At 35.1% G+C, this 26,309-nt stretch overlaps 4 protein-coding genes across 23 annotated transcripts in view; all 4 read left to right on the plus strand.

Annotated features, from left to right (window-relative positions):
* The window catches only part of LOC108136066 (glutamate-gated chloride channel), a 53,990-nt gene extending 49,379 nt beyond the window's left edge, over positions 1-4,611 (plus strand). For 16 of the 18 annotated variants that reach the window (XM_017257013.2, XM_017257018.2, XM_017257012.2 and 13 more), the window contains 2 exons: positions 3,320-3,430; positions 4,099-4,611. In XM_017257013.2, coding sequence (XP_017112502.1) covers positions 3,320-3,430; positions 4,099-4,245 — 258 coding nt within the window. In that variant the 3' untranslated portion in view covers positions 4,246-4,611. Of the gene's footprint in view, positions 1-530; positions 534-3,319; positions 3,431-4,098 lie in introns of all 18 variants that reach the window. The other 2 variants (XM_017257028.2, XM_017257029.2) reach the window with 1 other exon arrangement.
* A 9,369-nt stretch (positions 4,612-13,980) lies between these two features.
* Positions 13,981-21,618, plus strand: LOC108136023. Of its 3 annotated transcripts, XM_017256951.2 has the most exons (5): positions 13,981-14,495; positions 16,747-17,131; positions 19,272-19,431; positions 19,621-19,766; positions 20,675-21,618. In XM_017256951.2, exons 2-5 carry the CDS (start codon positions 16,775-16,777, stop codon positions 21,566-21,568), a joined length of 1,557 nt encoding a protein of 518 aa, XP_017112440.1. In that variant the 5' UTR covers positions 13,981-14,495; positions 16,747-16,774; the 3' UTR covers positions 21,569-21,618. The 3 variants fall into 3 exon arrangements, with proteins under 3 accessions (XP_017112440.1, XP_017112442.1, XP_017112441.1); XM_017256953.2 differs by lacking the exon at positions 19,621-19,766 and having other exon boundaries at positions 20,675-20,794; XM_017256952.2 differs by lacking the exons at positions 13,981-14,495; positions 16,747-17,131; positions 19,621-19,766 and having other exon boundaries at positions 19,309-19,431; positions 20,675-21,617.
* Positions 21,619-22,410: 792 nt separating this feature from the next.
* LOC108136025 (zinc finger protein 706-like) lies at positions 22,411-23,781 on the plus strand. The gene is made up of 3 exons (XM_017256954.2): positions 22,411-22,592; positions 22,866-23,015; positions 23,362-23,781. The coding sequence occupies exons 2-3, from the start codon at positions 22,872-22,874 to the stop codon at positions 23,449-23,451; spliced, it is 234 nt and encodes a 77-aa protein (XP_017112443.1). The 5' UTR covers positions 22,411-22,592; positions 22,866-22,871; the 3' UTR covers positions 23,452-23,781.
* A 546-nt stretch (positions 23,782-24,327) lies between these two features.
* On the plus strand, positions 24,328-26,213 carry LOC108136143 (zinc finger protein 706-like). The gene is made up of 3 exons (XM_017257137.2): positions 24,328-24,510; positions 24,818-24,967; positions 25,843-26,213. Exons 2-3 carry the CDS (start codon positions 24,824-24,826, stop codon positions 25,930-25,932), a joined length of 234 nt encoding a protein of 77 aa, XP_017112626.1. The 5' UTR covers positions 24,328-24,510; positions 24,818-24,823; the 3' UTR covers positions 25,933-26,213.
* Positions 26,214-26,309: the final 96 nt, after the last annotated feature.

The following is a 26,309-nucleotide window of genomic DNA, read 5'->3' on the forward strand; positions in this document are numbered from 1 at the left end:
AACAAAAGGTTTAGCCATTAGGGCTTAAAGCCAGACAAAGTTGTCCAACCAAATCAAATGCAAGCAAGCAATGAAGATGTTTTCTCAAGTAATTACCCTTGGACAAAGTGATTTAGTCATTAGATCATAGAAGCTCTAGGGGTTTTTAATTTTCTCTTGTAATAATAACCTTAAATTTTAGTAAATTAAACATCCATTTATTTTAAGTTAAATGAAATAAAATCAATAGCAACTTGAGGAAATTCTCCCAATTATTTAGCGTGCAAGCTTTAAAGATAGTTTTCAAAATTATTTAACATAAAAACATTAGTGCTTTCTTTTCGCAAATATCATGGTGGCGCAAATTTCTTACACTTAACTTTAAGTCGTTAAGATTTGCAACCAATTTCCAGCGCATAAATCACTTAAACGTCCCCCAAAAGTGCCCGAGTAAATCAAACTTATCGGAATGGAAGAGCAGCGCCGCCATCAAGATAGGAATGCAACCGGCATAAAGCAAATAAAACCGACTCAAGTGGGCGTGATGAAAGCCCGTGCTACGGCAAAACTATTTTATGGCCAGTTCTCAAACGTTGGCATCGACTTCCGACAGAATCAGAACCAGCACCCGAACCAGAACACCGGGATACGATATACTGGTTGCAGCGGCCAGAAACGGAAAAGCGTCAACAACAAGGTGGCTGGGAAAATGTTTTCCACCATTAGCATGTAAATTAAAAATGGGGTACGCGCTTAAATTGGCGACCGGCCAGGTGGACAGCGGGATGTCTGTGCCGCAACAGGACAACATAATTATTCATGAGCGCCCCAAAGTGGAAAATGCCGTAATGAGCCCGAGAGCACCGGAAAAACCAACGACACGAGAATGGAACACAAACAAGCGAAGGCAGCGAAGGATGCTGCCGGCCGAGCGGAGAAAGAATACGCCAACGAAAACGCAAACGAAAATGAAAATGGAAATAAAACTGAAAATGAAAATGAAAACGAAAATAAAACGCGTCGGTACATGCATCATAATAGCCGAAAATTTCTCGAAAGGATGCGCAAGGATTTTCAGCGGAAAAGTTTGAGTCTGGCATTTTAAAGCAGCACTTTCTCCTTCGGGAGTCTTAAACAAATACGAAAAGTTCGTCGGAAAATTCACGAGGGAAGATACTTTACTTCTCCAGTTTTTCCTCCAATGCTAATTGCACTGGGTCTATAATTCTTCGCTTGACATACATATTTCAAGAGTTTTTCACAGTGCTGTGTTAATAAAATTAAATTGCTTAATAAGCAGTTTAGGGACCACTTAACGTAAAATATATAAGAACTCTAATTTTTTGAGAACTCTTTGGCACTACTTAAAAGATATCTAAAATAATAATAATCCTTAAAATATTTGAAATATTTTCTGAAATCATTAAATAAGATCCTTAGATAAATACATTGCTAAAAATAAATTAATCAGAATTGTAGTTTATATGTATATGTTTCATATTTCATGTTCGAATCCAGTATATTTTTAAACTACTCTTGAAGCAACTATCATTTAAAATGTCTTGTTGATTTTGAAGAAACTAACGCAAAGCAAAGTTCTGGCACAGCAACCGTGTGTAATTTAGGTCAGCCACGTTATCCGGCTCTCTGGCTGCTTAAACACACCCGCATAATACATCTTACCTAAGTAACTGTTTCCTCCCCTTTTGCCCCTTTGCCCCTTTTCTCGTTTTCCCATTTTCCCATTTTCCCGGCTTTCCTATTTTCGCAAGCCCTCCAGCCACCTTTGGCTGCATTTGTGCACTCGGCAAATGGCCGCCAGCTGCTGGCAAACAAAGACAAGTCAGCTGCCACCCAGCCATGCCACCCACCAGTCGCCCGGAAAATGCGCTGAGTTTTCCTCCTGCTTCGTTGGCGTTTTCAGATGCAACTGGGTAGTACGTGCCACTGTAGCTGCAATAAATTGTAGCATACTTGCGAACGGACGCAGTTAATTTCTTAGCCTGCCACCTACGACCCATTGGACAATTTATTAGCCGCTCACAAATTTTTGATGTTAATTAAGCTTACAACATTCAAAGTAACAGTGCAGCTATGCAATTAAAAATGTTTACAGACGAAACAATTAAAATTGCAGCGAAAAGTGTTAATTTTAGCTCAATATAAAGATTCAATTCGTCCAACTTGTATTGTAAGATATGACATGTACACCCTTAGATGTTTTTTCAATGTGTGCTTATATAGTAAGAAGCCTGTATATAGAGAACCAGTTTAAAATCTGTTAGCTTTGTTGTGTGTTTTACCCCATCACCTCTGCGCAGTAATATTCAATATGGAGCACGCTTTAACCCACACGATAAAATGCACAAAAACTAACCTTGTATGTATTCATAGCCAATCATTAAATATACTCGTTTTCATAAAACAAAGAACGTCATCCCAAAAAAAAAACATTTACATCACACTTAACCTACAACAAAACACAATTATACATTCTATAACAAAAACTTTTAAAATTTAAAAGCGTTCAATATTACTGATAGCGTTTTATTTAAATTTGAAATTTAAATTCTCATCACATTTGTGCTAATCTTAAGTTCAACCTACTTAAAAATAAAAACACAGCAAAATTCTCATGCCATTCTCATATCAATCGAAATACAAAATTCTATACAAATTGCTATAGCTTAAACAAAAATAACAAATGAACAAAATAATGTACGTGCAAACAATTTAGTAAAATTTGACAAAAACTTCAACAAATTCAGTTAAATTGCGCTATGGTTATAAATAGACTACCATGTACTAAAATCGAATTTGATCTTTTTTGCTTTTTCAACTGCTGCCACTGACATAAATAAAAACTAATAATAATAACATTTAAAAGCCCGTAAGTATGCCGACCTAACAATTTTAATCGTTTTGTTAAATTATTTCCGTAGTTAAAATTTTAAAAGCATTTCAAGCGCTTTTGTGATCAATTTTGTAGTGATATTTTAATTATGTTTCAATTCAACTTTTTGTGCCACATATTAAATAAACTTTAATAAATAAAATATTTTTTCTACCTTTTTTCATATATTTTTAACATACTTATACGCTTTTTGCTGGGTTTTTGCAAAAACGAACTGCAAACAACCAAAATATAACCAAACTGCAACTGCCAAAACCAATTTTACGTTCTTTTTTCGTATGCGTATGTGTGTGTATGTATGTGTAAATAACTCCTTTTTCACAAATTGTATTTGACTTGTAAAATTTGCCAACTTGTTTGCCAACCCCCACCATGGCCCAATGAAAATTAACGAATAAGTTTTTTAAATTTACCGCCGTCTATCAGGGCGAGAAACGACGAGACGCCGGTGCCCCGAACGAAATCGTGGCCTGCACCACCTGCGGCGGCAGCAACAGTCCGTGCACCCATTCTGCGAACAATGGCTGTGCCACGGAGGTGAGATTGTCCCCAGATATCCCCAAAAATTATACTCGAAAATAAGTTTCTCTGAAAATCAGAGTGGTACAAAAATCCACTAATAAAGTTGAATCTTTAATACTGCTCCAATAGATTTTGGTGTGCTAATCCAACATTTCACAAAAAAATGTTGTTTTAAAAATATCTCTGCTAACTACGCTAAAAATAATTCTTAAAGTTTTGGCAAAGATATATTAAAAAAAAACATATTTTGTGCCTAAATTCTGATTCAGCACATTGAAATCTATTAGAAGATTAAATTTTTATTTTTTTATTTTTATTTTCTTTTTTATTAAACTAGAGTATTGTTAGAGAAAATACATTTTATTTTGATATTCTTGGAAGATTTTTTTTAAATCCTTGAATATAATTGTATTGATACATTTCCAATCAATAATAAAAAAAGCATTCAACAATATTAAATAAACTGTCATACCCAATATGATTTGATTTAGATTTTATTAATAAAATAAATAAATAAATAAAATAAAAATACAGTACCACATTAAAATGAATGTGCAATTTTTATACAACTTATTTTCCAAAAAGGCAATAGAATAGCAATGTTAAACATTTTTTTGCAAAAGAGAAACTTATTTTTGAACGAGTTCTGAAGAAATATTTACGTATTTTTATTTATCTTTCAGACCTGCTTCGTTCAAGTGCGGAAAAAAGAGCCACCTCATCCGATTCGAGTGGCCAAGACGATCGATGTCATCGCTAGAATTACATTTCCAACTGCTTATGCCATTTTTCTGATATTCTTCTTTGTACACTATAAAGGATTTTCGTAAAATTAAGCAAACACACTAAAAACAATGCATAAACATACATATAGATACTTGAACACGCTAAATTGCCGAAGCAAAGCCAGAAAAGCAAACTCGAACGGCGTGAAAATGCATAACTCGTAAAGTATTTTGTAGAGAACCATGCAAACTGACTTGAAAACTCGTTTGCTAATTTTTAGGGCCTTGCAAAGTCATATAATTTTAATGTAACAAAGGGAAACACAAAGTACATCTAGTTATTCATTAACGATTATTTAAATGGCAACAACATGACAAATCCAGTGATAAAAACGTCAAAATGAAAAAAATTAGTTTAAACTGAGTTGTTAACGGGGATAAAACCAAAATGAATAAGTTGTTAATAATTAATATTTACGAAAGTTAAATTTATGCAAATGAGCAAACATACGAAAGAAACATTTTCGACTGCCTTTTTTAAAAATAGTAGAAACAAACCAAAAAAAAAAAAAAACTTTAAATTAAATTTGCAAATTTTTGCATATGCTCGAAAATGCATTAGTTAATTATACCAACCAAAGAAACACTGTCTAGCAATTGTAATATATAATATTTAAACAACTTATTAAGCAAAGAAATTAATGCTGAAAGTACCAAAAAAAAAAAAAACACGATCCAAGAAGATAAAAAGACCTAGCCTATAATTATGAAATATGAAACGCAAACCAAACAGCTTTAAGGCTTTACCTATTTGAGTAGTCGAAGATGCAAACCTGTTTATACACATATACATAGATGTTATATATTTACAAACAGCTCTAGTCAAATATTATGAAATTAAAACCCAGTTTTGTTCCATTCAATTCGATGAGTTGAAATGCCTCCGCATATGTCAAAGAGTAAACAAACAGAACACACAAATTGTTAATCATCACACAGGACTTCACGATACGCTATACTGTATATAATATTTATTTAAATGTTTAGTTAAATTCTGTTTATTTTTTCAATAAATGTTCAATTGATAAAGCAGGAGTTGTATAACATAAATTCGTAGAAATGGAACCGCCGCAAAGTAGACCACAGAAAACGCTTTCCTAAACTAAAAACCAGGTGAAATGAAAACATACGAAATAATTTGGTTTTATAGAAATGTATTACGTACGTAAAACAGTTTACAACCGAATGTTTTTACACCTTCATGAATTTTATTTAATCCATCAACGCCTTTTTAAGTAGCAGCAGGAATTGCCTAAAACCTTTTATTAAAATACATATCAAAGCTCATAGAAGAAGAAACATAAACGAAAGCTAACTAAAATATTTACAAAAATATATATGACAAGAAACTTTATAAAACTCTCATAAGTAGCTATGAAGCATATGCCAACCCAACTATAAACTCACAAAACTAACACCCAAGTATTTTAGATAAAATGTATGTCGTCGAACGCTCTGCAAAACGTTTGGAGGATAAATAAAATATTAATAAAACCCAAAGAAGCACGACCTAAACTTCAAACAATTTAAGCCTAAACCAAATTTAAACCTTGTGATAAACAACACAAAAAAAAAAAACATAAATTTAAACAAACCTTTGCATACGAAATTTTATTGAAATTAATTGAGAGCAGGTTATTGAGGGCCACCGTTACCAATTGTTTAAACAATATTATCTATATAGAACACAATACGCGTATACACAAAATGCTTTTTGCAAATAAATAATGTTATGAATTTAGAATTTGTAGATTTTTTGGGAATTTTTCATTTCGCATTTTGCAAGCTCTTTTTCTCATTTAACAAAAAAAAAACTAAAATACAATTTAAAGAAAAGAAAACCCAAAGACAAGGACAATCTTTTTGCAATTTACAAAAACACAAAAGTTTCTCTGACGAAATGCAAGTACTAAGTAAACTTTCAAACAAGCAATGCCGAATAATTTCGAGTTTTTTTGTAAAGTTAGCGGCTTTCATAGTACACAAAAAACACAAAAGCTGAAATCCAAATTTTTTGCGTCCAAGAATAAATATTTTTGTTGCGAAAGTAAAGAAAAGGGTAAAAATGTGAGTAGAATTTGCTGAATATGTGGCCAATATAAGGAATGTACAAATAAAATATGATAAAGATGGACCCTTAGAAACTATATTCGATTCGTTTTTTAAACTGCTTAACCACGTAACTCATTTAAATGTTAGTTAGCAATCGATTTGGGTGAAGGTGCCTTCTTTGAAAAAATTAAAAACTTATTGATTGCTTAGAAGGTTTCAAGCGAAACACAGTTTGAGTTGTTACTAATGGGAACCCGACCTATGTGCCCTATAACGAGTTCAGTTTGGGATTGTTTTGAACTCCTCACAAGCTAAACTGCTGATAAAACAAAGTAGAAGCTAAACCAAAGACCAGTAACATTATAAAAATATATTTAAATGAAATAGATCTAAAATCAAAGCCATAAAAGTTCACCCTTAAAAAGCATTAATGAATTTAGCAAAAGAGAAAATTAATAAAGGCAACACAAGAAATTTAAGTGCATTAAGAAAATCTGTTAAATGTACTCATATTTGATGGGTAGGTTATGGAGTTCTCAAAACACTTTTTAAATTCTCAATACCCAAAAGGCTTATAATTTGTAATTACTATGAACGGAATGTAAATATTAATAAAACAAGAAAGTTAGTAGTTAAATCATTTTATCGAATAACTTTAAAATAATTTTTAATTTTAATAATATTTGCTAATCTATGCCAGTCAAACTGAACTGTTTGCTAGAGATTTGTTAAGAAAAATTATATAAAAAACGTTGAAAAAATGGAAAACAAGTTGAGCCATTGGGGCGATTTCTGTTCTCCAATTTATTTCACATACGAGTAGATTTCTTAAAGATCAATTACAAAAACCAAAAATCCCACAATGCTACCAAACGTAATAATTAAAAAAGAAACTTTTTTATAATGCACAACCTTGAGCATAATACAAACCAATTTATTAATATTGCATTCCAGAAACGAACATCATGTAAATACACCAAGTACATAAACCGAATAAAAATTAGATATTAACGAGAAAATATTTGAAAAAACGAAAAATTGGAAAACAACAAACGAACAAAACCAGAAAACTAATAAACAAAGCAGCTTCGCATTAATAAAGATCGTCTCAATCAGAAAACGAAAAACAATTATTAAATAAATTTGAAGTGATCGGAATTTTTCATTGGGTTTGGGATTAGGACATGAACAAAAAAAAACTATTTTTAATTAAAATATATTTTAAATCAATTTAGGCTTAGTCATAGTAGCATTAATAATTAATTAATAATTATAGATTTCTGAAACTATTGAGTAGGTCTCATTGATAACTAGATAAAATAAATTAATATTTTGAATGGAAGTTTAGGTAAGTTTGAATCTTATTTTAGTTTTTGTATTGTCTATTTCCTATCTGAAGAAATTTAGTTAAGTATAAATAAGATATCTCTGAATGCCAACTATAATAAACTAATTCGTTATAGATTGTCATCCCTTCCTCTTTATTTAGTTGATATACCTGATACAAAAACAAGGCATAAATAACTAAAAAGGCGCGCTGAGTTTTCAGGTCAATGCACACGAGTCACAGACGCAGGCGCAGTTGCCGTTAAGACGGGACACCGACAACCCCTAAAACCGAGCACCGCACATGGGAAACAACCTGCCCAGAGAATGACAACTGAATGCACTAGGGCTACAACTGCCAATGCACAGAGAAAAATGAATTATGAATAATACCCTTAAGGAAACTTAAAAAAAAACTTAACTAGTAGTGTCATTTATAGTTTCTTTCATCCATTAAGGTATTTATTAAGTACTTCTACACAAGAGCAAACTTTAAAGATGAATACCATGACCTTGGGAACTTGTTAGGATTTTAGATTATTACAAATCGTTAAAATATTTAAGCCTTTACCAAATTAGAAATATCAACATTTTTTGAAATCACAATTTCGTGATTTAAATTAAATATAACAAGAAAGAAAGCAAACTTCGGCAAGCCGAAGTTCATATACCCTTGCAGCTATCGCAAGAATTAAATATTTTTGAAAACATTAAAATTATGATTTACTTGCGTATATGTTTAAAAACATTGAAGCTATGACGATTTGCAGCTTAATTATTTGATTGTTCTTTTATATATTTTTATTATTTGTATGGGAGCTATATGATATAGTCGTCCGATTTTGATGAAATTTAAACCGTAAATCGAAAATATTTAACCATTACTAAATGTCGAAGAACTAAACAAAAAATTAAAAAACAGAAAAGTTATAATTTTTTTTCATTTATTTTTCCGATTGTTCCTATGGGAGCTATATGCTATAGTCGTCCGATTTTGATGAAATTTAAACCATAATTCTGAAATATATAACCATTGCTATATGTGGAAGAACTAAACAAAAAATTAAAAAACAGAAAAGTTATAATTTTTTTCATTTATTTCTCCGATTGTTCCTATGGGAGCTATATGCTATAGTCGTCCGATCCGGCTCGTTCCGACTTATATACTACCTGCAATAGAAAGACAACTTTTGGGAAAGTTTCATGCAGATAGCTTTAAAACTGAGAGACTAGTTTGCATATAAACGGACGGACAGACGGACAGACGGACAGACGGACAGACGGACGGACAGACGGACGGACAGACGGACAGACGGACATGGCTAGATCGACTCTACTAGTGATGCTGATCAAGAATATATATACTTTATAGGGTCGGAAACGTCTCCTTCACTGCGTTGCAAACTTCTGACTGAAATTATAATACCCTCTGCAAGGGTATAAACATTTTAAATCACAACAAGAAAAGTAGCAAACTTCGGCAGTTTTACAAAAATAAAATATTCGTTAAAACAAGTAAATTTAGATTTTACACAAGGAAGCTGTGTCGATTGGCCGCTCAATTTTTCTATAGTTCCTATGTTGATCTACATATATGAAATGATTATTTAATCTTAATAAAATTAAAACCGTACTCCCGAAATATATACACAATACAATATTTTTAAATTGAAAATTCTTATAATATATTTATAAAAATTGAAGAATAGCGAAGTTACATTTTTCTTATTTTATTTTTTCAATTTTTTCTATGAGAGATTTTTTATATATTGTTCGATTCGGCTCTTTCCAACTTATACTACCTGCAACAAAGAGAAGACTTTTGGTAAGGCTAACTCAATTGAGCTTTATAAAACCTCAGCAAAAAGTGCAAAAAAGTTGCTTTTAAATCATTTATATTTTGTAATATTATTCAGAAAACCTAAACTTATTATTCTCAGTGTACTTATTGGAGCTGTCTGTTGGCCAGATCTCAGAGCCCGCCCTTGCCAGATAAACCAGCAAACAGGTTCGCCCAGAAGGTTCAAACTCGGAACCGGCGAACGAGGACAAGTGTTTTGACCCGCGCAACAGCTTCCTTCCGCCCCGCACGAAATGCAACTGTCTTTTGGCTCTGAGAATGTGTGTGGCTACACAGGAAACTATTTGATGACTTATTAATACCTAATACACATTAAACCATTTTTAGCTTTTCAAAATAAACCTGCTACTAAAAGCGTTTTAAGTATAAGTCATTAATAATATTTAAAATAGATCAATGCCCCTAAATTTGGCATTCGAATTACTAAAGATAAACGAGCTTTTTTTTCTCTGTGTACGGGCTTGAGTTCAACTGGGATCGGGACTCGCTTCGCTGACTTCTGCACCTGCAACAGCAGCCGGCGATGATGGCACGCGGTAAAGGTAGAAGTAAAGGTGTAGTGCCGAGGAAGGGGCCAGTTCTACCTGGATGCAGTTGGCCGTTTGTCGTCTGCCGGTTGCCACTTGTAATTATTTTGTGCCTTGGCCAGTAAGTGGCCCGAAAGGTAACAATCTCCCCTCTTTAGGACCTGATGCAAACGAATTACATTTGTTTCTGTGGCGGTAAAATACGTTACAATTTGTAGAGGGTGTGGAATGGATCGAACACATGTGAATTGATCTTAGGAAATATTTATGTCAGGGTCAGTCTGTGGACAAGAACATGTGTGTTTGGGCCATAACAAGGAAACAATAAGAAAACAGCTGATGCTGACTGCTGAAACTATGTGATAGATCGTTTGCATCTTATAATCCAAAATGAAAAAGTCAAGCTCCACTAAAGAAAAACACCTTGGCCTAATAAACAATATGAGAAGGAGTAATAACATATTGTATAAAAATTAAATTATTAATTATAAAGTTAACAATTGAAAGGTTATTTCCTGTAAAAAACAGAAGTACTAAATAATATTACCAAGAAAAACAAAACTTTTATGATGGTCTTATTCTCATAACTTAAGAGTTTATAGTTTAATATTTTGGTTAACATTTTGAAAATAAGTTTTTAATCAGAACAATACAATTTATTTCACCTTTGTATTAAAAACTTAATTTTGTTGCACCTTTTATACCAGATAAAAAACTGGTAACTAAAGCTAAGATGTTTTTTTTTTTCAAAACTCTGTTCAAACTATTTTAAATTAATTAGTTTTTTAATTTTTCATTTGAAACATAAAGGGGAAACATAAACTATTTCAAATAAAAGTATATTCTTACCAAACTATAAGGTAAATTTTAATATAAAATATTGATTTAAAGTAAGAAATCAGGTACACCCTATACCATATACACTACCCTCTGGCAACTTACCCTGTATAGCTGACCTGCAATCTCTGCTCAGCAATCAACAATAAAACTCAATCATTGCTTGAGCACTGAACTCGACCGCAATGAACTTGGGCCCCGAGTGGTACGTACGCCCCTGTCATTAGGAAATTTCCATATATGCGACACATGCAACGCCAGACAGCACCCCCTAACAAATAACCCCCCTTTTCGGCGCCTCCATGCCTCCATGCCCCGCTGACACGTGGCGCCAGCCAATTGCATGCAGTGGCCGAAAAGGACCTGCCAAATTAGAGAGCTAAGGCGAATGTGGTGGGGGGGGCGTGGCAATTAGTCGCTTTATGTGGCCAACGAAAATCCAAATAAAAATTAATAACCACCAGCGCAATGGTTCCCACACTAAAAAAGCAGTAATAGTAATAATAATCCCTCCGGAGAGTAGCTGGTGCCATTATAAGGATATTACGAGCATTATGTTTGTTTATGCCGAGCTCGGTGCCATACCGTGAAATCGCTGAACCGCAGCGGCCAAGTTAGCAAGGGGTGGCTAACTAACCCCTAGTCACTGAGTGCTAGCAAGTACAGCCTGACCCGCTCCAGCTCCAAATCAATCATTTACATAATCGTTGTAGCCACATTCGCTTTTGGCCCAAAACGCGTCACAATTTCACGCGCTTTTTCTCCAGAAATGAACAACTTGCGTGTTTTTAATTGGTTATTTTTTTATGTTATTTGGTGGTTGGGCTTAGGCACTATATATTTTCTAGCCCCGAATGCAATTGCTTGACCATTACCAAGCACAGTTGTAATGACTTGCAAGGAGAGGCTATTTGTCATATTACTCAGATAAGTTGGCACCTGCCATCCACTTTGCATCTATAATTTCCATGATGTGCTTCATGGGGCGTACATTCATCGAATCGATTCCTAATGAGCTCGAGCATTATTGAATATTTGTGTTGCCCAATCCCTATGAGTCCAATGTAAATTATAGGGAGGCCGAGCAAAGGAGTTGGAGCTTTAGCAAATATATATATACGAACGTCATCGTTTATAGATCTGGTATTCAACAAAGCATTTTTAAATTTTGGCTGTTTGAAAACATTTTATATCTGATCCCTTGAATGTTTATACGATAGTTTTGTTAACATTTATATTTAAGATATTAAAATTTTTACTAAAAAGTCCTTTAAGCAATTGAAGTATTAACAATAGACTTAATCCAGTCACATTCAAAATAAAATCTATTACATTTAATTTAAATGTTTTTGAAACAGTTTTCTTAATAGGCCTTACGATATCAAAAATTCTACTTAAAAGACCTTTAAGCAATTAAAGTATTAACAATGGACTTTCACAAATCGCATTCAAAATAAAATATATTATATATTTTCAGTACCAATTCCACAGAAGCCACTTTTACTTTCCCATACATAAACTACCAAAAGCCTGCTGCTAAAACCATTAGCACTATTTCTTAGATACAACCCCTACCAATTTCAATCCCATTTAGTTTTTCTCCCTCTGCTATCCTGAAGTTTTTGATCCTGGCCGAAAAAGCCTGCTAGCAACAAATGTACAACCAAAGGGAAAAAATCGAAAAAAAAATCGAATTGAAAAGCAAATGCTGCCCATTAACAATAAAATACACGGCGAAAAAAACAGTGGGGGTGGCGGAATAGGCTGGGTGAAGGGTGGGCGCACTAGTGGGGGTAGATAAAAACAAGGCAGAAATTCGTTTTTTATGTACCGCTAGTTTTTATAGTTCTTTGTTGCTGTTGTTGGTGGCACGTTATCAACAATCTCGTTTTACCAAATAACGCAAAGTGCGCGTCATGGCATTGGTACACTGAGATAAATAACAATACTTTTAACATATGTGGATATGACATTGACAACTTCCGGCTCCTTATTTTAGCTGATGGCTTGAAACTCAATAATTAAAATATTCTCTTTTGCAGCCAAAAGGTTCCTTTGATTTAAATATTGCCTACCATTGAGATCATTTAATTTATAAAGGTGTACTTTTATTAATTTTTTATTTGATCGGTACACTTTAATTTGCATTAATTTCAAGTATGATGTTGAACTAGAAGTTAAAAATAGAAATTATTTAAGTTATATACTTTCATGGATAGCTAGCATTTTCAAAAAAAGATCATCGGTGGAACTCCCTATTTGGGTTTATATGTGACAAACATGATGACCTTATTCATTTATTTGGCACTGGTTTTATTATATTTATTTTTATAAATAATATTTGTATACGTTGCCATGTTTCATTTAAGATGTATATAATTATATTTTCTACTACACATTTGTGCACAATGTTGGCTAAAATAACATAAACAAAATAAAACAATATTTAATGTTGGAAATTAAAAAATAAAAAATTTGGTGAATTAAGATGAATTGTCTATTAAGGTGATTTCAGCAGATCTTTCAAGGAACATAATATTTTTGTAAAACTAAGACACCTGATAGATAAACACCAAAAGGGGTCGAAAATCGTAAACTGAAGGGTGATTATTTGTGTCAATATTTTTTCGCAGTGCATTGCTGTGTTGGTGTTGACGGTGGTTCCTGTTGGTTCCTGGTGTTGGTGTTGGTGCTGCCGGCGGGTAGCACACGCTATAGTTCGCTTACGGAATAGCTGCGACTGCAACAAAAGAGCGGAGGGAGTGGTCGTGGCAGTGGTAATCGTAATGGTAGTGGTAGTGGAAGTGGTAGTGGTAGTGGTAGTGGCAGTGTTTGCGGCCAAAAGAGAGAAGTTCTAGAAGGCTAGGGCTAGTGGAAATTGGTAGGAAGACTCGGCCGTTTATACTGTATTTTTTTTTTTACTCAATTTCGGTGGTGGCTGGTGGTTGGCCAAAGACGCAGTCGTGGCAGTGGCAGGATGATGATGACGACAGCAGGGGCAGAGGCAGAGGCAGGGGAAGGGGCAGGGGCAGGGGGCAGGGGCAGTAGGAGAACCTACCCTCGGACGCTCTCTTTCCCGCAACGCCAGGTGTGTCGTGGTGTGCGTTCCGGGCAGCTCGTTCCTTTTGCTTTAAAGTTTTGTGTGGTAGCAAATAAAATTTTAGTTAGTCACTTGCCGTCGCCAAGGATACGCCGTTCAGTTATTTGTTGTGCAACGTTGTTCGTGGCAACAACGATACGTCGAGCAGGAGAAGGACCTGTGCCGTGTGGAGAATTTGAATGCGAACGGAGCGAAAGGCTTTCAGTGCCAGGCTCGATTCGAGTGCCAGCGACAGGGACAGCAGCATTAGCACCTGTCTAGATCTAGAAACATTTCTATATACCCGTATATTATCCGGCCGGTAGGCGGCAGCGCAGTCAGCGCCGACTGCGACGACGACGTCGCTGCCCAGCTCACCTTACATAGCAGCAAATTCAAATTTGAACTTCAGTCAAGTGTCAAAGCTCAAAGGATTAGCATGTCCTTGCAGCTGCAGCATGTGTGAACCAGTGAAGCTCGTTCAGCAACAACACAATCGTTAGAACCAAATTACCCACTAAACTGCCAAAAACTGAAAGAAACGCGCCAGAAACGCAAGAGGATCACTTGCAAAGTGTAACATAACTGCCACACTTGGAGAAAATATCTAGAGGTAAGCGATCCCAGGTGATCTTGTGCCTGGATTTTTGTGTTTTCTGAAAGATCATGGCCATGCTGACTTTGAATCTTGGCACTGGGAGAATTCACAGTTGATTTCATTATTCTGTGGTTCTGCGGGTGCCAAAATTTAATCGACGGCTTTAAACAACATTTCTAAAAGCAAATTATATTAATAATTAGCATATTAAATAGCAGGGAATTCTTAGACCTATGTTTGAAAATTTGGAAAAATTAAAAGCATGGATACATGAATAACAGATAGATGAAAGCTAAAATGGCTAAATAAATAAAATATTTTAGAAAGGTTTATAATCTGTAGAGATTTCTTTGGCATATTAATTTTTTTTTTAAAACATGAACCAAATATCTTAATGCTATTAATCACGTATAAAAAAAGTTGGGAAAAAAGTACTTCTACTTCAATAAATATTGACTTAACAATATATATTTATATTATTATAAATTCGATGGCAAACGAAAGTCGTAGGGAATCAACACAATGTATAAAACCTTGTTCTTACAAAAGATTTGAGCTTTGACTTCTACATTATCAAATCACTGCCATCGAAATATTACTCATACGCCCCCCTGTACCAACCCTATTGAGCCGCTAACGTCACGACTGCGTTGGTTCCTCTATTTTCAATTTAGAATCCAATGCGCAGTACCAAAACAAAATTAATTTCGCCCCAACACGCAACGGAAATATCGAGGGGGGATTGCACAGGAGCAATTAATTCGGGTTAGGCTAAAATTATGAAACAGTTAAAAATATAATACACCAAGAGTGAAATCCAATCGCTGGCTAAACTTTGGAGACATTGAACTTTCGGGGGGTCAGAGCTGTTTCCCAACTTGGCCAACTGCCCGACCATAAATGTGTAATAAGGCTGGCGGCCGTCCATTCGCTCGAAACAATTAAGTGCAATGCGGGGGCGGGTCAGAGTTCAGTAATTGACCTCGCCAAAGGAGGAAATTTACATTTGAACTTATCTTGATTGGAAATTACATTTTTAAATGAACGTTGGCATGTCCAGGTGTCCAGCGCAATCAAAGGCAGCACACACACACACACACACTCAAGGATATTCTGCGATAGGTCCTTCGCTGGTTGCAGTTCCACCTGCATGTGGAAATCCTTTCGCAAATTGCTGCACTCATAACTCATTTCTCTAATAGAAAAGGGGGCGTGGCGCATAGCTAAGGCACCTGTCCAGAGAGTATATAAATATTTGATGAGGGAATTCTGAAAAATTCTGTAAATTCCATTTCAATTGCACTTTTGGCCGTAAATAAGGTCCTAGGGGGAACCTTAGTTTCCTGATCAATCTAAAAAATCTTAATTTCATGGGATAATTATGAGGGATTGTCGGTGAATTTTTAATTTTATTTCAAAATTAAATTAATTTCAAAGTTTTCAATATTAATATCTATATAGTGTTCTAGTTCTAAAACTTCTGCAGAAGTTTGTGGACCAAAAAACCCCTTGTTAATTTTGTTTTACTTGAAACATTTATATATTTTTCTGCAATAATGAATCTTAGCATTTAGCTGGGACTTGCCTGTATCGACGCCCTAGCACCTACGCTCTGTAATTTGTTCGCTCAAAAATATTTCATCACTTGCCCCCCGTCAATCCATATAATTTGAGCTCCTTCGCTGCATTTTCCGGCGGCATAAATTAGCATTAATTCATAAGTCAGTCAGGCCGCCGATTGCAATGCAAAAAAGAGGGAAAATGTTTTTCGGCTGGTACTCCATCGAATTTGCATACAAACTGCAAGGTCCGTACAACGCCCCCCAAACAACAAATTATGTGTGGGGGTCTAGTGGAGAAATGGAGAAATGGGGCTTAGTAGGCCTCGTAGGACTGCGATGGGATGATGGGATGGTGATGGTGATGGTGATGGTGCGACAGGCTAAACGCCGGCAATGTTCCTGAATAATGGGCCACTGGCGCCAACTGACGTTGGTAGGCAATTTTCTAGGAATCTAGATGGGGCTGCGTGGTGTCTATGGCTAGCTGCAACTACATATATATGTTATATATTTACCATAGTATATATATGCCAAATAGGTGTGCATATTGTACGGCATAGGGCTACTGCATAATTTATTTAATCGCGGCAACAAATCTAAATTGATCGTTCGGCGTAGGCGAACACCCAGCTGAACCAACAAAATGTCTAACAAGGATATTGCATGTTCTCTATATTTAAATGTTTTTTTTTTGTTCATTGCAGTGCCAATTATCGAGAGAGAGGTTTTTCAATGGGGCAAAGGAACATGGCGCCGCAACAGCAGAACTCCACATTCATCGATGATAATATGGGCAGCTGTCCATCGCTGCTAAATCTACCCGAAAGCCCCATTCTTCCACCGCGACGATGTCAAAATCAAGACACCAACAACAATAATAATAATAATAATAATAAGCAGGCTGCATTCGAGGAGCGTTTGGTGGATGAGTCGGTGGGGGAGCCACCATTAGCACCACCTAAAGCACCACCACCACCACCATTAACTCGGCAAGCGTGCAAAAATAAACACGGCAGGGAAAACGGAAACGTTGGCCAGGCCAGTCGTCGCCACCGTTCCATTTCCCTCTATGGCGTTAATAGCACAGTGGTAAGTGCCTACAACCCCCTCTACTACTGGCCACCTCACACACACACACAACCCCCTTGAATCTCTCGACCCACACCCCTGATTTTTGGGCTGCGGCAACTTTTCCACTGAAATCAAACAAATCATCTAATTGGGGGGCAGGCACAAGCGTTAGTCATATGCATAAACAGGCAAACTCGAGGAGAAACTGCCACTGGGATCTGAATCCAAATGGATTACGGTTTTATACAAAATCAATCTCAACTTTAAATTAGAAATCGGGTTTCTCAATGAAATTACAATGAAATTTCACACACCTATCCAAACTTAAGTACGAAAAGGCTACGATTTTCACTGCTGAGCTATTGAAACATTTTATTATACCCTTGCAGAGGGTATTATAATTTCAGTCAGAAGTTTGCAACGCAGTGAAGGAGACATCTCCGACCCTATAAAGTATATATATTCTTGATCAGCATCACTAGGCGAGTCGATCTAGCCATGTCCGTCTGTCCGTCTGTCCGTCTGTCCGTCCGTTTATATGCAAACTAGTCTCTCAGTTTTAAAGCTATCTGCATGAAACTTTCCCAAAAGTTGTCTTTCTATTGCAGGTAGTATATAAGTCGGAACGAGCCGGATCGGACGACTATAGCATATAGCTCCCATAGGAACAATCGAAAAAATAAATGAAAAAAAATTATAACTTTGCTGTTTTTCAATTTTTTGTTTAGTTCTTCGACATTTAGTAATGGTTACATATTTCCGATTTACGATTTAAATTTCATCAAAATCGGACGACTATAGCATATAGCTCCCATAGGAACAATCGGAAAAATAAATGAAAAAAATTATAACTTTGCTGTTTTTCAATTTTTTGTTTAGTTCTTCGACATTTAGTAATGGTTACATATTTCCGATTTACGGTTTAAATTTCATCAAAATCGGACGACTATAGCATATAGCTCCCATAGGAACAATCGGAAAAATAAATGAAAAAAATTATAACTTTGCTGTTTTTCAATTTTTTGTTTAGTTCTTCGACATTTAGTAATGGTTACATATTTCCGATTTACGGTTTAAATTTCATCAAAGTCGGACGACTATATCATATAGCCCCCATAGGAACAATCGGAAAACTAAATGAAAAAAATTATAACTTTTCTGTTTTTTTTTTTTTTTTTTAGTTCTTCGAGATATAGTAATGGTTAAATATTTTAGAATTACGTTTTAAATTTCATCAAATCGGACGACTATAGCATATAGCTGCCATAGGAACTATCGAATAATTAAGCTGCAAATCATCATAGCTTCAATGTTTTTAAACATACACGCAAGTAAATCATAATTTAAACGTTTTAAAGAGTATTTAGTTTTTGAAATAGCTGCAAGGGTATATAAACTTCGGCTTGCCGAAGTTTGCTTCCTTTCTTGTTAAGTGTATTTTTAGGCTTGCCCAAGGTATTTTACCTATATAGAAACACATTGTTTAGATGATTAATGTACAATATATCGCAGAGCCCACATTATTTGCTTAAATTAAGAACTTTACACAAAATGCATAAATAACTCTCTTCCGCATTTAGAAATGCAAAGATAATACTGCTTATATTTTAAAAAGTTAATAATCATTCAGAAAAACATATTTTTTAAAAATATAAGAAAATAAATAATCTTAAACAAATAAATAGATTCGATTTTAATTAAAGCCCTTTCTGAAAAACAAGCAACAGGGCATCTGAGCTGTTTTAAATATAGCGTTCTTTTTTAAAAAATGTCTGTCAACAACAAATTTAATCATATAAAATAAAAAGTTTACTGATCTATTGTCAGTTATAAAATGAGCCAAATAAAATCGATTCATTCGGTATTCCCTCCCAACGTTAGACTTTTTTCTAGAGCTGTTACTAAAAACCTTTTTTCCCTTTAATTTAAAGCTATATAATTTATATTTAGTGTAGTAATGAAAAACAAAAAAAGGGTTTGATATATTGGAATTTATAGAATGAGCTCATTAAAGCCTTTCCAGTTGCATAACCAAACGCCAGACTTTACTCAAGGTCTTTTAACCCAATACCTGTCCCCAATTTCCGTGTGAAATGTATTGCAACCCTGTTTATTGATCCCGGTACTTCCCCCGCTTTTTTTTCCGGCGACCCATTAGGAGCAAGGCCACAAGGAAATCCCCATCTGGATGGACGATGGCGAGGCGCGTTACGTATCGGGAGTGACGAACAAAACGACTTGCGATGACATAATCAAGGCCCTGATTGATGACGAACTGAGCAACGGCGATGGGTATTTCGGCGGCATTAATCCGAAAGGTAAGTCGGTAATAATACAATCGATCCTGTCGTGACAGCCATTTTTCGTACATCACAATTTGGCTTTTTATTTATTTATGCTTCTTATTTACAATTACTTTTATTTATCCACGTTTGTGTTTGCGTTTCATTTCGTTTCGTTTCATTGAATTTTTTTTTTTTTACTTTTCCGGACGTTGGAAAAACAAGATGGCGGCCAGAGGAATACGGCGGCAGCATCGCGTGACTACGGCGATTACATTATAACGGAAAGTTGGGGCGGCATAGAGCGGAGCTACGATGGCAACATGGCCATTTTGCCCGTTTGGCGCGCTTGGAGTCGTGTACACAATGAGGTAATGGCAACAACTAAGGGGAATCCCACCTGGCGTGCAGAAAAAAAAAAACAAAAACAGAAACAGAAACACCAGCAAACTCGGCCCAAAAAAAAAGTCTACAGTGATTGCATAATAAGCGCTTTTTTCCTGGCGCCACACGCAAGCCAAGAAATGTGAAATTCATGTCGTTCTCGAAAACCCATTCCTCCCGGTTTTTTTTTTACCACCCCATCCAAAGTCGTCACACCCGCGCCTTCTATATACTGTACCACTTGCTTTTGACTTATGCTCTGGCTTTTCGTATTTATTTGTTTATGACGCACCGAATGAAATCAATTTGCCTATTGATTTTTATATTAAAGTTCATGTTTTCCTTTCGGCTTAATAATGTTGTAAATTTTTTATGATCCCCGCCATTAGGAACTGGATTAATGCCATTTGCGGGCTACGTACTCCTAATTATTATTTGATGATCTTATCTAGTTAATGAACAGAAAGAGTGGTGGACACGGGGGAATAAGTTAGGCTGATTTTATTGTTAGACAACCGGAATATGACAGAAAGTAAAATAAATAGCTTTATTAGAGATATTAATAGAAACATTAGAAATTATTTATCGTGTGCCTTACTTTTTAAATTAAATTGATTATGATTCTTTGATTACATTCATTGCCATTTTCAAATTTTAAAAGTATTTTAGTCTTTTCGTAGGTCCCTATTATATGGATAAAGCTAAGATAAAACACTTTATCATTCGAGTTCAGAATTCAAGGATTAAAACTAAAAAAAATTTTAAAACACTATTTAACTAGTTTCAAAAAAAACTTTAAGAATCTAAAGAAAAACTAAGAAAGCCCAAAAATTGAATAATACTTCAATATTTGTTTTTTTGTTAATCATATTTCTTTGTGTCCTTCTTATTACAGCTCCGCATATCTTTGAAACATCGTGATAACTTCAGAGATCCCCAGGCCATGCAATTAGTACCCCATACACAAGACACCACAAGTTTTTCCATGATCAAGTGGCTTAAGAAACTACTGCATTTTAAAAAGGGGAAAAAAATAATGCCAAAACCTACCAAGACACCGCCAAAAGTGCCCAATAAATTGAAGGAGAAGAGTTTGCTTGGTCAAAAGCAATCGATGGCCGATGATTTGGTACTGGTTATAATGCCAGACCAACTTTATAGGGGTACGGAAAGTGCAGCCAAGGCCAAGCTATATAAACTGGCCGAGAATCGGGTTTCCAAGCAACGACGTCGAAGGCGAAGTCGCCACGAGGTAACCAAAGCTTCGATAGAAACATTTAAGACTGCGATTCCCAGCGAATGCAACAACAACAACAACTATAATAACTGCATAAGGAGGCGAAAGGATAAGCCAATGCGTAATAGTGTTCGCAATAAACTGGCATCCCTTCATGCCGATATGAATGTTCGCTATGAAAAGGAGTACGCATTGACACGTCAGTTATCGGAAAAGTGTCGATTATATCGATTGCAAAACGAACGGTACAAGGGACCGGAAATGGAGGTATCGGTCGGGCAATTGCAGCGAAATATCGAGGCTTATGCGGAGGACATCATTAAAACCGAGCACGAACTGCTCGAACTGAAGAACGATATCAGACACGATATATCACTGATTAACAATTTAAAACGTCTGACTTTGGAGGAAACGACGACTGACACTGTCTCGGTACCACAACCCTCACAAGAAGTGAAAAATACCCCTCAAGTTGCTAAAAGTATGCAGGAAATGCAGTTTGTTGATAATATTTACGAGTTTTGCGATAATAATGCCAGTATGCTGGTGTAATTATAAATAGTTGTATTTTGTTAAGTTTTCTATTAAATAAATATACAAATCAAATATTTATTTTAATTCTGCGGTTTCATTTCCGAGCTATACACGCTTTTTATTGCACTAGTTAAGTAAAAAAAGGGTTATTCTTAACAAAAAAGTAAGGTTGCTGAAAATAATGAAATTACTAAAATATCTTGAGTTTAGTTTTAGTTTTGTTATTTTTTTATTTTTGTTTGTAACATATTAAATCTGAAGGAATTCCGTGTAAGGCATTAAAAGTGACAGTCGCTGGGAACTTCAAGTCTGTCACCGTCGTATGACAGCTAAAAGAAAAGTAGATTGCCTTAATTTTCGGACAAAATTGTCTTAAATTTAGGAAACGTTGCCTTAAATTTAAGCCATTCATATAGAATTTATGTAAATATGAGTTTAAGGCAAAGTTTAAGGCAAAAATTTCCTTGGTAGTCGTTTTAGGTAATATCTTTCTATATTTTGTATGAGAAGCAAAAATTAAAGATTATTTTTCAAAAGTTAAGGCAATTTTTCTTTAAATCAAGGATCTGAGTTTGCTGAGTGTATTTTACCATAATTCCATTTATTTGAAATTATCAAACACTATACTTATTCAATAGTATATGGTATAGGGTATATTTTTATCTATCCATCTAAATAAGTTTAAAACTTGATCTGCGTTGATTATATTCAAATTAAATACGTAGTGCGTTACGGAGTCTCATAACGGCATTTTTCATTACGTAAAGCAAATATCCCTAAACGGTTTAGGTCACCGATAAATGCTTATCGAATTTCTCTACCCAAGGGTTTTCCTGTTAAGTATTTCAGGTTTATATAAAGTCTGGTCACATTCACATCTTGCAGCGAAACAAAACTCAACAAATTAATAAATTTCTAAAGCGAAACGTCAACAATTTCGGGTACCAAATCAAAACATATTCCTCACAACGAATTAAACCTAAATCAAAGGCTGCAAAACCGGCATTTAGCACAGGCGACCAAATTTAATCGGGTTAATTAGGTAAGTGAAGATGGGCTGGCAAAAAGACTGCAGAACGTGGTCAGAAAGCCACATTTTCTTTTGCGGGGGTGATTTGTTGTAGTTGCAGTACACTATACTGCCTGGTTCGATTTAAATAAACAGAGGCACACAGATCTGGTAAACAAAAACCCACCTGGATTTGGGACGGCGGGGGAATAAATAAAGTAACAGCGCTTCTGCCTCCCTTGTTTGAGCCTAGTAAAAGCAAAATTCCGCAATGATTGATGATCAACTCTTCTGTTTCCTTTATAGCAAGAAATGGCACGCGGACACCAGAAGATCCAGTCGCAGGCAAAAGCCTCCGAGAAGCAGGCCAAAATAAAGAAGCAGCAGGGACACAGCGCCAATGACCAGAAGAAGGCGGCCCAGAAGGCACTTGTTTATGTGTGCGCCGTTTGCAAGGTGAGCCAGCTACAGTGGAACTTGCTTAGTACGAACCAAATACAGCAGTTCCAATAGAACAATAGAATAGAACAATGTATATGGCAAAGTTTTAACGAGATCGATTTAACGATTCTATCCTTATTCTTGGTTCGGAATAAATATGTATAGACGGTTTTTGATATACAAATTAGTTATAAGATATTAATGCATCAACATTTTCTCTATAAAAGGTTTAAAAAAAAAAATTGTTTCTTGCGAAAATTGATAAACTCAAAACTGTATTTCTTGCGATTATAAACTACCTACTTTACTTCCTTTTTTAATAGATTAACTCGTATCTAATCGAATGTCTCCTCCATTTTAGTCGCAAATGCCCGATCCCAAGACTTATAAGCAGCATTTCGAGAACAAGCATCCCAAGAACGATATGCCCGAGGAGTTGAAGGATGTCTGATGGCATGTAGAGGATGAATATATCAAGCTGAACGAGATCGACGAGTTGCCTACCAGTACGAAACCCTTGCAACAATAACTTTACATCAGCCCAAACAAAACAAAACAAAAACAGAAACCAACAATCAAGCCGAAGCCAAGAGGATGGATACTAGTAATAATAATTATATTTGCCAATGAAAAGGAAGCAGCCGAATTTTTTGTATACACACTGCTGGCTTTTGGTTTTGTTTTTAGTTTATACTATACATTGAAATTAACACAGTACGCAATTGTTCGATGAATGGCTACCTACCACAATACAAAGCAACCTACCACATAGCAAGATGAATAAGAATGTTTTAATTTTGATATTTATTAGCACTGAAAGACAGCAATAAATACTCTGTGCTCCGTTTTGGATTTGGTTCATGAAGAATAATTTTATACGAATAATGACACAAGTGAATGTAAACCAAACTTTTTGTACAATAAAAAATTGAGTAAATCATGTAAATGAGAATTTATAAACAATAAAGAATGTTAGAAATAAAGAACAATGTGTTTTCAAAGCTCCACTGTCTTAAAGAAAAGTATGTATATATTATTTTGATAATTCTCGAATTTAAAATGAACGATAAATAAGTATATGTTTTCCATTTTTAAAAAGTTATGATCAGATGACTCATAAAAAGAACAACATTTTTTTTATAAATGCAGTATTTGAAATCTTTGTCTTATTTTATGTATTTAATTTTTATTTTTAACAATCTTGTTTTGTTCAGGAAAAATATGAAAGAAATTTCGAATACTTTAATGGGTTTGAAACTCCGCTAGGAAGAGACAAATATCTGAACTCGAAGACCCTGTATTTTAGCGGAGTATTTTCACTATACTTCCATCTGGTCACATTCAACCCTGGCTGCGAAACAAAACTCAACAAATTAACAAATTTCTAAGGCTAAACGTCAACAATTTCGGGTACCAAATCAAATAGTATCTAGACAACGAATTAGACCTTAATCGAAGGGCTAAACCACTTGCATTTCCAGAGGCGACTTAATATAAACGGGTTTATAAGGTAAGTTAAAATGGGATTGCAAAAAGAACACAGAACGTGTTCGAAAAGTCACATTTTCGTTTGCGGTGGTGATTTGTTTGTAGTTGCGGTACCCTGTAATGCAGGTTTGCATTAATATTTAAGATATTATCGTACAAAGATCCGGGAAATGATTTCCTGTTCAGATATAGCCCTCGCAACTGTTGGCTGTACATATGTGGGTGGGGGAAAAAAGTGAAAGTATATGCGCTTCTGCCGCATTAGTTGCAAATCCCGTTTTAAGGCAAACAATCAACAAGCATGATTAATGATATTTTCATTTATACAGCGAGAAATGGCACGCGGACACCAGAAGATCCAGTCGCAGGCGAAAGCCTCCGAGAAACAGGCCAAAATAAAGAAGCAGCAGGGACACAGCGCCAACGACCAGAAGAAGGCGGCCCAGAAGGCACTCGTTCATGTGTGCGCCGTTTGCAAGGTGAGCCAGCTACAGTGGAACCTGCCTAAGTATCAGGTTCAGGGCATATAATATTATAGTACCTCGACAAAAAAAAAATGGAAAACAAGCTAATATTAACTGGGATATTAATATAGAATAGGGTTCAAGGAATTAAAAGCAGCAAGAAAATGATTTATATTACATTTTTATTGTCCGAGAATGGAGCTACATAGCTTCGGCAAGCCGAATACCCTTGCAGTCAAGGAATGAATCCTAATTCATATAAAAGTATGAAAAAAATTCTTTTTAAACAACCAAATTAAACGGAGATCGCTAACGATATAGAAAGGGTATAAAATATTAATATATTTATTTTTCAGTATCTGCATATAAAATATACCCTCGATCAAAAAAGAACACAAAATATGCTGGTCCTGATCGCTTACCAGACTTTTAAGCAAGACATCCTTTTTAAAATTTACTTTCCTATAGGCATGTAAAGAAATTCTTTTGTATTACATTTTGAAAATTATAGTTTCCCAAACGAAAAATATGTATATAAGCTTGATAGGCGTAAAAGTATTTTTTTTTGGACGACTTAAAACATAAGGTAAATTTATCGTGGTAGGTTTGGTTTGGTAGATATGAAGATTACTCAATAGAATACATTTTTTTAAAGCTTATAAAGTACATTTCATTTTTATTACTAAGCTACAAATAAGGGATATGTGATAAGGTAAATAACACGTTACTATGTAGCTGATATAAGCATATACATAAGTGAAAAAAAACTAACAGTCCCCATGGAAGGGGTCTCAGAATTAAACTAAAATGGTTGAAAAATTAACCTTATTTTAATTAGAGTCTTTGTGTATCGATGCATTATCTAATTAAATTTTTGTTCTATATTTCAGTCGCAAATGCCTGATCCCAAGACATACAAGCAGCATTTCGAGAACAAGCATCCCAAGAACGACATGCCCGAGGAGCTGAAGGATGTCTGATGGCCGACTCGACCGTGTGCGTACATAAATATATCAAGCTGAACGAGATCGACGAGTTGCCTGCCGCTACGAAACCTTTGCAACAATAACTTTACTTCTTCAGCCCGAGCAACAAACCCGCAATTTAGACGAAGAGGCCGCATTAAACTTAAAACATAATTGCCAATGCAAAGGGCACAGCTGAATTTTGTATATACACAATGCTGATTTTTGGTTAATACATTGAAAATAACACATGGCCAAATGGCTACCACAATACAAAACAACATACGACATAGCAAGATGAATACGTTTGTTTGATTTCCATTTTTATTATCCATGAAAGACGACAAGCAGTTTTTGATTCGTTTTATGAACAACAATTATTACAATATTTT

This window comes from Drosophila elegans, unplaced genomic scaffold, assembly GCF_018152505.1.
Source record: "Drosophila elegans isolate 14027-0461.03 unplaced genomic scaffold, ASM1815250v1 contig_208, whole genome shotgun sequence".
In the NCBI taxonomy this organism is placed as follows: domain Eukaryota; kingdom Metazoa; phylum Arthropoda; class Insecta; order Diptera; family Drosophilidae; genus Drosophila; species Drosophila elegans.

Excerpts from the sequence above, each read along its gene's own strand:
- LOC108136025 (XM_017256954.2), top strand. The coding sequence starts at position 22,872 with ATGGCACGCGGACACCAGAAGATCCAGTCGCAGGCAAAAGCCTCCGAG. Across the intron at positions 23,016-23,361 it reads ATGTGTGCGCCGTTTGCAAG|TCGCAAATGCCCGATCCCAA; the intron begins GTGAGCCAGCTA and ends CCTCCATTTTAG.
- LOC108136023 (XM_017256951.2), top strand. The coding sequence starts at position 16,775 with ATGGGGCAAAGGAACATGGCGCCGCAACAGCAGAACTCCACATTCATC. Across the intron at positions 17,132-19,271 it reads ATGGCGTTAATAGCACAGTG|GAGCAAGGCCACAAGGAAAT; the intron begins GTAAGTGCCTAC and ends GCGACCCATTAG. Across the intron at positions 19,432-19,620 it reads CGGCGGCATTAATCCGAAAG|ATGGCGGCCAGAGGAATACG; the intron begins GTAAGTCGGTAA and ends TGGAAAAACAAG.
- LOC108136143 (XM_017257137.2), top strand. The coding sequence starts at position 24,824 with ATGGCACGCGGACACCAGAAGATCCAGTCGCAGGCGAAAGCCTCCGAG. Across the intron at positions 24,968-25,842 it reads ATGTGTGCGCCGTTTGCAAG|TCGCAAATGCCTGATCCCAA; the intron begins GTGAGCCAGCTA and ends TCTATATTTCAG.